This window comes from Pyrus communis, chromosome 12, assembly GCF_963583255.1.
Source record: "Pyrus communis chromosome 12, drPyrComm1.1, whole genome shotgun sequence".
Lineage (NCBI taxonomy): Eukaryota > Viridiplantae > Streptophyta > Magnoliopsida > Rosales > Rosaceae > Pyrus > Pyrus communis.
The window spans coordinates 25,849,459-25,864,978 of record NC_084814.1 but is presented as its reverse complement, the minus strand read 5'-3'; the positions used below and the strand labels follow the sequence as shown (position 1 = coordinate 25,864,978).

Here is a 15,520-nt window from a genome sequence, read left to right as displayed (position 1 = left end):
GTTACTGATCCTTCCTCTTATCGATGACTTGTTGGGAGACTAATCTACCTGACAATCACGCGCCCTGATTTGGTGTATGCTGTCCATATTCTTAGTCAATTTATGGAGAAGCCTCGAACTCCGCACTTGGAGGCAGCCCAGCGAGTCTTACGATACGTTAAGCACACACCAGGGCAAGGTATTTTTCTTTCTGCAAGAAGTCCAATTCAATTGAATGCTTTTTGTGATGCGGATTGGGCCAGATGTCGAGACACACGACGTTCTACCACCGGATACTGTGTATTTCTTGGAGAATCCTTGATCTCCTGGAAAAGCAAGAAACAAAATACTGTGTCACGTTCTAGTGCAGAGGCGGAGTATCGTTCAATGGCAGCAACTTGTTGTGAAGTCACTTGGTTGAAATCTGTTCTACAAGACTTGGGTATCAAACATAAACGTCCAGTCAAGTTATATTGTGATAATCAAGCGGCACTTCACATCGCTTCGAATCCGGTCTTTCACGAAAGAACCAAACACATAGAAATTGACTGCCATCTTGTACGAGAAAGGGTTCAAAGTGGAATGATCGAGACATCTCACATCTCAACCATGAAACAACCAGCCGACATCTTCACAAAGCCACTGAGCTTATACCAGTTTACGACTTTGCTTTGCAAGTTAGGAATAATCAACATTCATTCCAAACTTGAGGGGGAGTGTTGAGAGAACTTGCCCCACTAACCTGGACAGAAGGAATACTGCACGTGGGTACAATATTCCTTGTCAGCAGACTACCACATGGTTTCAGCTCATGTGCTCTGATGTGTTACAGCATGGGCAGCAAGCACGCCACCTTTACAACATTTGTTTATTGCATGCGTGTGTGTAAGATGTATATAAAACAACCAACTGCCATTACAGCAGACATATGAATAACACAACCAAATATTAAACTTAATACACACTATGGCTGCGGAGGCCACCACCACATCCAATACGACCGCGAAGGTGGGGGGGATGGACTGTTGAGAATCAATGTCAATTGTAGGTGAAGTAGGTGGATGTTGTAGGTGAAGTAAGTGTGTGGTGTAGCTTTCATTTGGTTTGCTATAAATACCCAAGTCCTCAAGCATTGTATATCATCCAAGGAGAAACAAAGCCTAGAGCTAAATAAGAAAAGTTTTGCTAATTAGTTTGTTTTGTGAGCTTTCTTTAAGAGTGTGCTCTATTTTCTTCTTCTTGGGATCATTAGAGTTATCTTGGATACTCTTCTTATTCAACAATTGGTATCAGAGCCAAGTCGGTCAGGGATCGTTCTTGGTAGAGCATTGGTTGTAAAGTCTCTTGAAATTCTGAGTATGCTCTGTGGTTGCAGTTTTAACTGATCTTCCACATCAGAAAAAATTTCTTGAGATTATTGCTGGGGTTATCACAAACCTTGAAAGGGAGCTTCTTTGTGTCGAGAGTAGTGTATTACTCTGCACGGTAGTCACTCAAGCTTGTTCGGTGTAGTCAAAGTCTTGCCGATACGATGGGTGATCTTCAAGTTGTTGGAGGAATCAAGAAGCTCAACAACCAAAACTATAACACGTGGGCAACGTGTATAGAGTCTTACCTTCAAGGTCAAGACTTGTGGGAGGTTGTCGGTGGTAGTGAAGTTACACAACCGGCAGCGGAAGATGCTAACGGCGTCTTGCGGAAGTGGAAAATTAAAGCAGGCAAATCAATGTTTGCCTTAAAGACCACAATAGAAGAAGAAATGTTGGAGCACATTCGGGATGCTAAAACGCCAAAGGAAGCATGGGACACTTTTGTTACACTCTTTTCGAAGAGGAACGATACAAAATTGCAACTTCTCGAGAATGAGCTGCTATCGATGGTACAACGCGACATGACGATTGCCCAGTACTTTCACAAGGTGAAGTCGATATGCCGCGAAATTTCAGAATTAGATCCAACAGCTCCTATTGGGGAAACCAGGATGAAGAGAATAATTATCCATGGTTTGAGACCCGAATATCGAGGGTTCATTGCCGCTATACAAGGATGGCCGACACAACCATCGCTTGTTGAGTTTGAGAATTTGCTTGCCGATCAAGAAGCTTTGGCAAAGCAAATGGGAGGGGTTTCGTTAAAAGGTGAGGAGGAAGCGCTCTACACCAAAAGTAAAGGCAGCTTTAAGCAGCGTGCTGGTGGTGGATCTAAAAGAAATGGTGACAAGGAAAAAGGTCATCAAGGAGGAGGGAGTTCTCGGCGAGGGGGAGCTCCGAAGTATCACGGCAATCGTGGTCAGTCCCAGAATAATAAAAGATTTGAGGGCAAGTGTTACAATTGTGGAAAGAATGGTCATATGGCGAAGGATTGCTGGTTCAAAAGGCCTGCAGAGAGTAACGTCGCCAACTTAGAGAAGAAAAGTGAAGATGATTGGGACGCCGTAGCATATCTAGCTATGGATAAAGAATGGGATGCTGAAGCATCTTCTTGGTGGTGCTCAGAAAATGAGGCGTTGCCCGACCCAAAAGATTTAGAAGATACATTGCAAGGGAAACTGGGAGACCGAGCTGCCCAAATCCAATCAAGTCCAGATGAGCCTGAAGATCTGCTTGCTGGAGACGATGTCGAGCAAGAAGTACCTAAGAGTCCTTGGCAAACAGGTGTGTACCAACAACCACAAGAAGTTAGACCTAGTGAAGTGGAAGTATCAACTCCACAAGCACAACTAAGAAGGTCAACAAGAGTACGAAAGCCAAATCCTAAATATGCCAATGCTGCCATAACTGATGGAGCACCAAAAGAACCTGAGGTGTTTGAAGAAGCATCACAGAGTTCTGAATGGATAAGAGCTATGGAAGAAGAAATCACTGCGCTTAAGCAAAATCAGACTCGGGATTTGGTGCCAAAGCCAAGGGATATGAAACCCATATCCTGCAAATGGGTGTACAAGATAAAACGTCGTCCTGATGGTTCAGTTAAAAGGTACAAGGCTCGGTTGGTGGCTCGAGGCTTCTCTCAGCAATACGGACTAGACTATGATGAAACGTTTAGTCCAGTAGCAAAGCTTACAACAGTACGAGTCTTACTTGCACTTGCAGCCAACAAAGATTGGAATCTATACCAAATGGATGTGAAGAATGCTTTCTTGCATGGAGAGTTAGATCGGGAGATCTACATGATGCAGCCAATGGGCTTTAAAAGCGAAGCTCATCCTGAGTACGTGTGCAAGTTAAGGAAAGCACTCTACGGTTTGAAACAAGCACCAAGAGCGTGGTACGGTAAGATTGCAGAGTTTCTAACACAAAGTGGTTATTCAGTAACACCTGCAGATTCCAGCTTGTTTGTCAAAGCCAATGAAGGAAAGCTAGCTATTGTGCTAGTGTATGTGGATGACTTAATCATAACCGGTGATGATGAGGCAGAAATTCTTCAGACGAAGGAGAATTTATCAGTCCGTTTCCAGATGAAGGAACTTGGTCAACTCAAGCATTTCCTTGGTCTAGAGGTTGATCGCACACAAGAAGGAATATTTCTCTGTCAACAGAAGTATTCCAAAGATTTATTGAAGAGGTTCGGAATGCTCGAATGCAAGCTGATCTCTACGCCGATGGAGCCAAATGTCAAAATGAGTGCACATGAAGGAAAAGATTTGGAAGATGCGACGATGTATCGACAATTGGTAGGTAGTCTGATCTACTTAACCTTGACTCGACCTGACATTTCTTATGCAGTTGGTGTGATGAGTCGGTACATGCAAAATCCAAAGAAGCCTCACTTGGAAGCAGTTCGACGAATACTGAGATATGTGAAGAGTACAATTGACTATGGTCTTTTGTACAAGAAAGGTGAAGACTGCAAGTTAGTTGGTTACTGTGATGCTGACTATGCGGGAGATCATGACACCAGGAGATCAACAACTGGGTATGTGTTTAAGCTTGGTTCTGGAACCATCTCTTGGTGTAGCAAGAGACAACCGACGGTATCATTATCAACCACTGAAGCAGAGTATAGAGCAGCAGCAATGGCAGCTCAAGAGAATGCATGGCTAATACAGTTGATGAGTGATCTACATCAACCAGTAGATTATCCAGTACCATTGTACTGTGATAACCAATCGGCCATTCGCTTGGCGGAAAATCCAGTCTTTCATGCAAGAACTAAACATGTAGAAGTGCACTACCACTTTATCAGAGAAAAGGTTCTACAAGAAGAGATTGAGATGAGACAGGTCAAGACGAATGATCAAGTTGCGGACTTGTTCACAAAAAGTTTAAGTACAGGCAAGCTCGAAAATTTTCGCTGTCTGCTCAGCACAGTGCAAAGAATGAGAGCTGACATTGAGGGGGAGTGTTGAGAATCAATGTCAATTGTAGGTGAAGTAGGTGGATGTTGTAGGTGAAGTAAGTGTGTGAGGTTGGTGAAGTAAGTGTGTGAGGTTGGTGAAGTAAGTGGAGGTTGTAGGTGAAGTAGGTGGATGTTGTAGGTGAAGTAAGTGTGTGGTGTAGCTTTCATTTGGTTTGCTATAAATACCCAAGTCCTCAAGCATTGTATATCATCCAAGGAGAAACAAAGCCTAGAGCTAAATAAGAAAAGTTTTGCTAATTAGTTTGTTTTGTGAGCTTTCTTTAAGAGTGTGCTCTATTTTCTTCTTCTTGGGATCATTAGAGTTATCTTGGATACTCTTCTTATTCAACATGGACTTCCCGACGAAAAAGGCCTACACTCCTCCTTGGGCGTCGCACATCAACCCCATCCCTTCTCACACCTTCCCTCTCGGACATGTAAAAACCCAATTCTCTTCTTCCTCTGCTCATGTTTAGCTATCGATTACTGTTTCTGATTGTATTGATTACTGATTAGCAGCTGCTTTGTGTTTGTAATCGCAGTTTCCCACTCCAATTCACAAATGAAATATTCCCAATTTGCCCCCGACACTGAGGTCTGGTTAAAGGTATTTTCTTTTACTTTTTTTCTCACTTGGATTTGCTTTCCTATAGAAAAATACCATTTGGGTTTTGTCATTTGTGTTATATATAATGTTGCACGTACTTTGAAATTGAATTGTTATGGATGAATGCTCAAATTAATTTTAAGCTTTCACTCGATCAAATATCGATACTTCTAACCGCGAATTTGACAAAAATGTTGCATCTTTTGTTCAGAGCTGGATTTGTGGATTTTATGTCCCCCATGACTTATGTGTAAAATTATAGTTAGCGATTTTTGAGGTGTAATTATTTGAGTTGTTACTTTGGTTTTATGTCTTCACTTACCTGGTTTTACACTGACAGAAGTATTTGCAAATATCTAGCGTGATGATCTTACGGGAATGCAGCTGAGCGGTAACAAAGTCAGAAAATTGGAGTTCTTGATGGCAGGTGCGGTGGAGAAGGGTGCGGACTGTGTCGTGACGATAGGGAGCATCCAAAGCAACCACTGTCGTGCAACTGCAGTGGCTGCCAAGTATCTCAATCTTGACTGCTATCTCATTCTACGTATCTCAATCTTGCAGTTGGTTCCACAACTTGTTTTTATAATGAAATAAGTAATTTGGTGCCCTCTTTGTTGTTGGCTTGGAACTCGATGTCTCTTACTGCATGCCATCTCCTTTGGCTTGTTCACGTGGGAATTGAAGTTGCATGGCATCTTAACGTTACCTTGGTCTTCACCTTCACGTGGATGGTGACTTGCTGTAGCAGACAAAGGTCTTTGTTTCCGATGCTTCCAAATTCCAAAGCTGCAGCTCTTTCTCAGATTGTTTCAGACTTTCAGTCTCATCAGATTCACAGAAATGGAAGTGGCAGTCAACACCAAGAACAGCTCCGATACGGCAGCGAAGGCGGTGGCGATGGACTTCCTGACGAAAAAGGCCTACACTCCTCCTCCGTTGGCATCGCATATCGACTCCATCCGTTTCCACACCTTCTCTCTCGGACAAGTAAAACCCATTTCACTTCTTCCTCTTTGCCTCGTATATATTTCTATATATGTGCGATTACAGATTGCTGTTTATTTATATAATTTTCCTGACTAGAAATTGAACAGTTGCTTAATTAGTTTTGTTAATTGTTATCAATAATCACTTGTCAGTTTCCAACTCCAATTCATAAATGGGATCTTCCCAATTTGCCACCCAACACCGAGGTCTGGTTAAAGCCTTAAAGGTATCTGCTTTTGCTTTTTCCTCATTGGTATTTGATTTCCTACAGAAACTTCCCGTTTGGGTTTTGCCCGGTTGAATAGACTGAATGGCTAAAAGTGTTTTCTGACACCCAAAAAACGCTTCTAACTAGGTTTGGCATACAAACTTTATTTTAAGATCCTCCTAATCAAAGATGGAGATTTCGAATGCGAATGAGTGAATAGGCTGCCCTTTGTAAATTTTATTTATAAATTGATTATACCTAGCATTAGCCTTTAGATTATGAAATTTATACAGTTAAGGGATGGACATATTTCTCCTTGTACTACTTATTTTTCTTCAAATGCCAATTAGTACACTGCATTTGAATAAAGTGAATAAATTGACAAAATTCCCTTTAAATAAATAGTTATTTTTTGGTAAAAAAACTTATTAATTGATTTGCTCCTAAAACTGTCATTTAGTCTTATTTTACTCGACAAAATTAATTTTGTCTCGTTTTGCTCTTTGAAATTGTTATTTTTGTCTTATTTAGTCTTGATTCACCAATTTTCTTCTATTTTGTCAAATAAAAATTAAATTAGAGGGTAATTAAGAAATTTTATTTTTAACACAATTCTTTACCACCAACTTGCATACCAAAGCAATTCCAATTTCAATCTAATTTAAATCTCCGTGTGTCTATCTTTCGGGTTGGTGTGTAGCTGTAGCTGCCACACTCTTTTTTAAAAGTGAAAATTTCAAATAGTAATAACATTGGCGGGAGGTTTTTTTTGGAGCAAAATTGAAATATTTCGTTATTGGGTCGGGCCCACACTTTCAAAAATGAGTTAATATTTGCTGCAGTTCGCTGCCCGCCTGATATCAAAGCGAGGAGCCACATTTTCCTTTCCAAATATTACCCAAGAAACCAAGAAAAAACGAAGAGCCGCTGTCGATCCATATCTGGTAAGTGCTAATTCCTCCTCCTTTTTTCTCAATTCAAAGCCCTGAATTTATAGAATTCCACAGATTTAATTCCTCTTTATTTTCTTCTGGAACTTGATTCCATCTGGCCGGGTTATTAATTATTAATGCCTTTATATTTTATAGTTTTGGAGATGATTGTTCTCTATTAATGCTAGGGGTTTTAGATTTAAGCTAATTCTGCTGTGCATAATATGATAGTTCATTTGTTATAAAAATAAACACCATTAATTAGCGGTTGTTCAGTATCCTTATTGAATCCAACTTTTTTGTTTTGGAAACTGATGAGTATTAAATAGTTTAGCTACATTCATCGTTTTTTAAAACAAAGAATCAAATTCAAGAAGGATATCAAACATGCAAATTTCCATTAATTTTGCATTCGTATAGACGTGCATTAGGTCCTCTGGGCTGGACAGTTTGCATGCACTTCTACACAAATTCGAATCTGCGTAGTAGATTAGAGTAGTTTATATTGTCGCACCATAAATAAAATCGAATATTTCATTTACAGCTGCTCGGGATTAGTTTCTAATTAATGCCATTGTTGTGCTTGTGTTTCTTTGAATTAAAGAAAGGTGGAACTAGCAATGGTACTTAAGAGCACTATCCCGGGTTCAGTTGAAGCGGGCAAAAACGACCTTTGCATCCCTATACTTCAAAGTTACGAGATCAAGAATGTTCCCCTTAGAAAACCTCGTTCCCCTCAAGTTTTGGGAATTGACATTAGCCTCGGTGGAGATGTTCAGTCGTGTAAGCGTTGTCGTCGTTCTGAAAGTATATCGAATATGCTAATTTGTGATCGCTGCGAAGAAGCGTTTCATGTAAAATGCTGCAAGCCCCGGGTGGTTTTTCCAGTTGACGACTGGTTTTGCGGTTCCTGTTCCAAAATTTTGTCCGAAAAGTTGCAGAACGATTCTTTCCTGAAATCTCCTAGTAGCATGGGTTTGAGGTTTGGCTTAACGTGTAAATTTGAGCTGGGTCCAATAGCAGTTATGTTGAAGTACCCCGAGCCATTTACGTCTAAAGTTCGGATTGGTGAAGCCTATCAAGCAGAAGTTCCTGACTGGTGCGATCAAATTCCTAAGTATGTTATGCTGGTAGCATTAGTCTGCTCAATTGATTCATGTTTTGTTGGTCTGTCGTGTTGGCTAGGACTATCTGTTTAATTGAGTTCTTATAAATCGAGTATAATGTTACAGGACTCCACTGTCTGAAGTTGAAACCGATGACGGGGATTGTTCTCTTGCTGTTGTTTTGGACCCATCTCATTCTGATTGTGCTGATCCTCCTCCTCTGGTAATATAAAATCTTCAACTGGTTGCTAGTTTTCTGTATCAGAAAGTTACCCTTAATTACTGTTACTTTGTTAGTCCAACATTTGCCCTGGACAAGTACATTTTGCATGTCCATTGTATGTGATTTCAGAATAACATAGGTCAAACCAGAACACATAAAGATAGCATATTGAGCAATCAAGAAAGTTAGAGGAAGATTTATGCACGCCTTTTTTCTTCTTTTGCAAAATCCTATGAATTTATGTTCGTTGATTCTCTTTTGTTTTATTCAATCAAAAGATGCATGGGAGAGAAGGGTCGTGCGGGGGTCACTTCCTAAGTTGAAACCATAAAACAATAGTTTGCTTGCTTGATCGGTTTTGAAGTTTGAACAGAACAATTTGTTGATATATACTAGTCCAGATGATCTTGCATCTTCTTCAAGTAGTAACTTTTCCTGTTTTACTTTGTTCATGTGGATTTAACAATTGCTTATTTGTACTTGCCTTGTTTGCGTTGCTGTGTGTAGATGGGATCAGAAAATGGCATTGCTTCTAGAAAGAGAAAACTAGAAATGGTGGAAAGCCCCTAAAATTAGAAGTCAGGTGAGTATACATACACATATACAACTTTTTCCACTTAAGGGGTGCTCAATAGGTACTAAAACACGTCTTAGCGTCTCTTCAGTGCCTGTTTAGCGCGCTTTTAGTGAAAACGTCTATGCTTAATTGAAGATTTGCAAAAGGTTCCCTCTTGTGTATTTCCTATTAGAATAAGAAAGTTTCTGATGTGAAGAACTTCTTGTTTGTCCAGTTTTTGACACACTACCCATATACCGATCAGACGTTAAAGGAAGAAACTAGAAAGTTTATGTATCTGTATGCGTACATGCCTCCAAACTGCAAAGTCCAAATTACGAATACAAAGTGGTGGTAAGTAATTTTATTTGAGATCACAGGTGAAAACCTTGTACTTTAGTTTTTAAGCCATAGGAATTAGAACAGCACAATGTCTTTTAGTACTCTTAGTCAGCAAATAGTAATCATTCCTCCCATTTTTTATTTCTCCTTTGAAATTAGTTTCAATTTTTGGTTGGTGGTAATGCGTCACAGGGTTACAGATAAGGCAAAAGTTTGTGTGTATTCAAAGCTATGATAATGTGATGGAGAGAGAGAGAGATAATTAAGGAATACACTTTTCGTTACACGATAGAGTGCTATGTGGAAATTTTGCTCATCTATAATTATGATAGTTGAAAATTTGATTGATGGATTGGTTTGGCACTACCTTTTGCTTGATGAGAAATTTTTTAGAGTGTTGGAAATACGGTCTGGCACACTAAATGTCATATTTCAATTTTTTAAAGTTTTCAATCAATTTAGCTATTACATTTGTTGTACTGAGTTATATTTACGGCATGTTAAAAAATCTCTCTTGTTGGACAAGTATGCTATGCATGAACAATATCATGTTTGCAAGAGAAATTTTGGTAGGGCTATTTGTCACATCCCGGCCCGGGGCGAATCACTTCCCGGGCCCGCTCCACTACTGTAGCATGATATTGTCCGCTTTGGGCTTACCATTCTCTCACGGTTTTGTTTTTGGAAACTCACGAGCAACTTCCCAGTGGGTCACCCATCATGGGATTGTTCTAGCCCCTTCTCGCTTAACTTCGGAGTTCCTACGGAACCCGAAGCCAGTGAGCTCCCAAAAGGCCTCGTGCTAGGTAGGGATGAGAATATACATTTAAGGATCACTCTTCTGGGCGATGTGGGATGTCACACTATTAGTAGGACAACTCATAGGAGGAGAAATTAGGACAATATCTGATGAAACCAAAATTATAAAATTTACAATTTTCTGAAAAGTGTTTTATAGATAACGTGATCGAGTATTCTTACTCGAGTGAAGTGTTGATTTAGTCTCTAAATTATCACTTTAGTAAAAATTAGGTTCTTAAATTATTTTTTTGGGTAAAATAAGTTCCTAAATTCATTAAAAATTACTAATTTCATCCATACTATCTAATTTTTCGTTAACTTAAGTCACTTGACACACTTTAAAGTGTATACCATCATTTTATTGTCTATAAGCTCTTAACATTTCATGTAGGTTGCGAAGCTAACATTTAATTTCTCTTTCAAAATTAACTCTATACATTATTTTTTATGAAAATTACCAATCTACCTTCTAATATATAGTTTTGAATATAATATTAAAGATGTAATAAACAAATTTTATAATATAAGAAATAATTTTCCTAAAAAAAATGATTACAATATTTAATTTTTACTCAAATTATAATTCATAAACTAAATTAGCAATTCACCTTTTTTATTCAAAGTTTTGTTTTGTTTTACGAAGTTTCAGTCGAACGACGAGAGAAGCCAACCACCACTAGTCAGTCAACTTCACTACCAACGACAATTCCTTCTTTAGTTTCTTTCTTTGCTTGCTTCCTTTCTTTCTCTTTCAACCGAAAATCATTTTCATTTGTGTAAAAGACGATTGATTGCATAGTTTCTGGTTTAATCCGATCCGATTTGGGGACCATCTGCCGTTACTCCATTTCCGTTACTGGACCAAATTACTTCAAAGTTACAAATCATTTGCCATATCCTTAAAGCTAATTAGTTCATGCATTGTAATTTAGAGTTTAACTACAAATATGAATGGTTTAATACCCGAAATATTGAGAAAAACTTCAGTAAAATAGAGAGACCCTCAGACTTACTCCAATCGTAAATACCTTTTTAAACGTGACAAATTTTTATTAAACGGCATTACAAGAGTTTAACCACGTATGTTTACTACAAATGCACGCGTAACCATTAATGAGTCCACATGGGTTAACTGTCATAAAAAGCATTTAACCCAATGAATGGACTCCACGTGCGCTTGAAGACTTTCTGTCCTTTCCTACCGACCCAAAGGTGGACAGAAATCAAAACAAGCTGGGGCAGGAAAGCAGATAGATGAGTCGGTAGCGACGCTTTAAAATAACGCAGGGTAAAATGGGCAACTTGGCCAAGCATTTTCAGTACGTGTCCTTAATTCTGCTTTACGTTATGCTTTTATTATTCGGCTAGCCTTTTTTTTCTGGACAAGAACTGTCTATTCTTCCTTTATGTTTGACACGTGATGTAATTATGATCATACAAACATAAGGGTAATCCTTCCCCTTCTTTTATCGCATAAAGTTTTGAGAGAACAGTATAAAGGCAAATAGCATCAACTTCTCCTCAGTTCCTCCTCCACCCTCTCCCTACCTGCAACTGCAAGTCTGCAACCAGGCCCCATATTTTTGTTCCCTAATTTCTTCTTCTTTCTTCCTAAAATTTAATAATTTATTAAGATGGCGATCTCAACGACATCCGGTGACCGTCTTGGAGAGCTGGTGAACTGTACCTTTGCTTCCAGATATGTGCGTAACGACCTCCCTAAGTATGTTCTTCCACTCTTTAATTCCTTAATAGCCCTTTTTTTTTTAATAATAAATACTAAATAATTAGTGAAAAGGTACCGAGTTTTTATCAAGAATTAAGCAATGCGTACGTGTAATTGTGTAGGTTTCAGATGCCGGCGACGTCGATACCAAAGGACGCGGCGTATCAGATAATAAACGACGAGCTCATGCTGGACGGGAATCCGCGGCTGAACTTGGCGTCGTTCGTGACGACATGGATGGAGCCCGAATGCGATCGGCTGATGATGGCTTCCATGAACAAAAATTACGTCGACATGGATGAGTACCCTGTCACCACTGAACTCCAGGTCAGCTCATCTTTCATTTCTTATACTTCTACGGTAAAAATTTTGCGTTATCGGTTGTATATTGCATTTGTCTTTTCTATATATCTTTCGTCGAAAGTAAAAAATATATACAACTGGTTGCATATAGAGTCTCTCGCACGCATTTCTTCACTACTCGCTATGTAAATATTAATTATAATAAAGTTAACTTAATTTGCAAACAAATTTAGACGCCATCGAGATCTAGGAAGTATTGGAGGATGCAAGTCAGACATTAGGTAACGCATATCTATGGGTGAGAGGAAGACTGAGGATAGGATAACAATTCATTATGTATTGACAGCAACCTTCAACTTTGACTGCAGAGATTAGCGTATGGCTGCACCGTGTGCAGACCCTGATGACTTCGTGGCTTAATATTAGAACATCCACCGATAGTGGATTGGATGGTCCATGCTCAATAACACCAGTAACAGTATATTTTATTAGTAGTCCTTATCTTTTAAGAAATTAAACTCTTAATTTGGATGCATATGTTTGGGTTATTTCCATTTTCCAATGCACATTCACGCTATTTCATGTTGGATAATGTTATGGAAATCAAAAATTTAAATCATATTTTCAAAACTAAATGATGTGTTACTAATAAAAAATAATCACGTTAATCAACACTTAAGTAAAAATTTAATTATTAACAATTACATTATTTGGTTTACCAAATTTGATTTAAAAATTTGATCTCCTTAGCATTACCCTTCATATATATCTTTTGTTTTTTCTATCAAAATTATTCTTGTATATTCATTGCGTCTTCAATTGAAATTTTAAAAGATTGTTGATGCTATGTGGACAGAAATAAAAATTTATTAGAACTTTTATTCGTAACTGTAAAACCAGCATGTTCTCCAAAAGAAATATGCTTTTAAACATTAAAATAATTTATAAACCTAATAATTCTAAGTTAAAAGTTGCAGGATGAGAAGATTATTGTTATATATATTGTCCCAATTCATATTTGACATGCTTGTTAATCTTGACATTTCTTTCTATTTCTCTTTAAATGTAGAATCGGTGTGTGAATATGATCGCAAATCTGTTTAATGCTCCCATTGGGGACGGCGAAACTGCCGTTGGTGTGTCAACAGTAGGTTCTTCAGAGGCAATAATGTTGGCAGGTCTAGCTTTCAAAAGGAAGTGGCAACACAAGAGAAAACGAGAGGGAAAGCCTTCTGATAAGCCCAACATAGTCACCGGAGCTAATGTGCAGGTCAGAATTCTTTCTCTGATGACTTGCATTTACGAGCTGTATTCAATTGAGATTTAAATGGTTATTAACGCATGCCTACTGTTATTTCTCGATCAAATTATGTTTCGCAGGTTTGTTGGGAAAAATTCGCGAGGTATTTTGAAGTTGAGCTGAAGGAGGTGAAGCTGTCGGAGGGATACTATGTGATGGACCCTACGAAAGCAGTTGAAATGGTTGATGAGAATACTATCTGTGTTGCTGCTATTCTAGGCTCAACCCTAACAGGAGAGTTCGAAGACGTGAAGCTCCTTAATGATCTCCTTGCTGAAAAGAATAAGCAGACGGGATGGGATACTCCCATTCATGTCGATGCTGCCAGCGGAGGCTTTATTGCTCCGTTTCTGTATCCTGAGCTCGAGTGGGATTTCCGCTTGCCGTTAGTCAAGAGCATCAATGTGAGTGGTCACAAGTATGGCCTTGTATATGCCGGTGTTGGATGGGTTGTGTGGAGGAGTAAGGAGGACTTGCCGGACGAGCTTGTGTTTCACATCAATTACCTTGGATCTGATCAGCCCACTTTCACCCTCAACTTTTCTAAAGGTATATTGAATTATACTTTTATCTATCAATAGGTACTATTGAGTATGTACACATTTGCTCATAAAGATTGGTTAATTAGTTTGCTTTTGGGTCGCAAAAACACTTTCTCGATATGCGCCTATTCGCTTCTTGAGGAAACATTTTCATGTGCTTCCTATGGAAGCACAGTGCTTATATCTCCGTATTCCAAGCTGAATCTTATGAGCAAAAGTGCTTCCTATACAATCAGTCCCTAAAAGATCCCTTAACCTTCACCACATATTGTAATTCTTCCATCATATATATGTTGTACTGCATGCAGGTTCTAGCCAGATAATTGCTCAGTATTATCAGTTCATTCGACTAGGTTTTGAGGTAAACTTTGCTACCATTTCATGCATAAAAACCTACGTTAGCCAAAATGTTCTCCGGTTTGATTTTACACAACATGATGTTTTATTGTCTGAGTAATTTGTTACTCTTTCCCGAAATATATTAGGGTTACAAAAATGTGATGATAAACTGCATGGAGAATACAAGATTGCTGAGAGAAGGACTAGAGAAAACAGGGCGGTTTGAAATACTCTCCAAAGACATAGGAGTGCCCCTCGTGGCATTTTCTCTAAAAGACAGCAGCAAGCACACTGTGTTCGAGGTAGCCGATAGTTTGAGGAAGTTCGGATGGATAGTTCCAGCCTACACGATGCCAGCCAATGCAGAACATGTAGCTGTTCTTCGCGTGGTTATTAGGGAGGATTTCAGCCGGGGTTTGGCGGAGAGGCTCGTCTCAGACATTGACAAAGTTATGAGGGAAATAGACACACTCCCGAGCCACGTGTCTAGCAAAACCGCCCATGTCACGGCTACTGTCAATGAAGTAGTCCGCGGCAGCGAGGGGGTTGTGAAGCCTATTGTTCATAAGAGTGCGACAGAGATTGAGCAACAGGTAGTGTCGCGCTGGAAGGAGTTTGTGAATGGGAGAAAAACAGGCGTATGCTAGGCAATATTTTAAGGTGTGATCGTGTTTGGTTTCTTCAATAATTGAGGACTTATTTGATTTGCCTGTGTAATCGTAAGGACGGTACTGGCTTGTTCTCAACTTTTTCACGACTCTGTAAAATTATGCATGTATAAGAGGATCTGCTTTCCCTCTATGCTCTCTCTACTACTGTAGGTTTCCCAGAAACTGTGTTTGGAACCCACTATTCTAAGTTGGTTTTGGTATTTTTAACAAGTAATGTTGGGGAAATCAAAATTTTTTAAATAAATTTGCAAACTAAATTATGTGATTGTAGATGATTAGGTTATTAATTAAGTGTTGATTAACATGCTTGTTTCTCATTAGTGACACGTTATTTGATTTGCAAATTTGGTTTAAAAATTTGATCTCTCTAGCATTATCTATTTTTTATGGTTAAGGACGATTAAGAGCAAACTTGTCTTTGAGTAGTGAAAAGTCATGTGGTATGTGAGGCAATATAAAAAAGAAGATATTTTGGTGAGGACGACGAAGGCTAGCGTTTATGGTGGAAGAGTATGAGAGGAGAGAGGGCACTCAATCTCTCAAAACCAACTGTTGCAATC

At 39.0% G+C, this 15,520-nt stretch overlaps 2 protein-coding genes across 2 annotated transcripts; both read left to right on the top strand.

Moving 5' to 3' along the window:
- Positions 1-7,671: 7,671 nt before the first annotated feature.
- Positions 7,672-8,250, top strand: LOC137710261 (uncharacterized). The gene has a single exon (XM_068449189.1). It carries the CDS (start codon positions 7,672-7,674, stop codon positions 8,248-8,250), a length of 579 nt encoding a protein of 192 aa, XP_068305290.1.
- A 3,291-nt stretch (positions 8,251-11,541) lies between these two features.
- LOC137710650 (glutamate decarboxylase 4-like) lies at positions 11,542-15,187 on the top strand. The gene is made up of 6 exons (XM_068449731.1): positions 11,542-11,802; positions 11,928-12,132; positions 13,178-13,378; positions 13,489-13,957; positions 14,259-14,311; positions 14,436-15,187. Exons 1-6 carry the CDS (start codon positions 11,714-11,716, stop codon positions 14,934-14,936), a joined length of 1,518 nt encoding a protein of 505 aa, XP_068305832.1. The 5' UTR covers positions 11,542-11,713; the 3' UTR covers positions 14,937-15,187.
- The last annotated feature ends 333 nt before the right edge of the window (positions 15,188-15,520 follow it).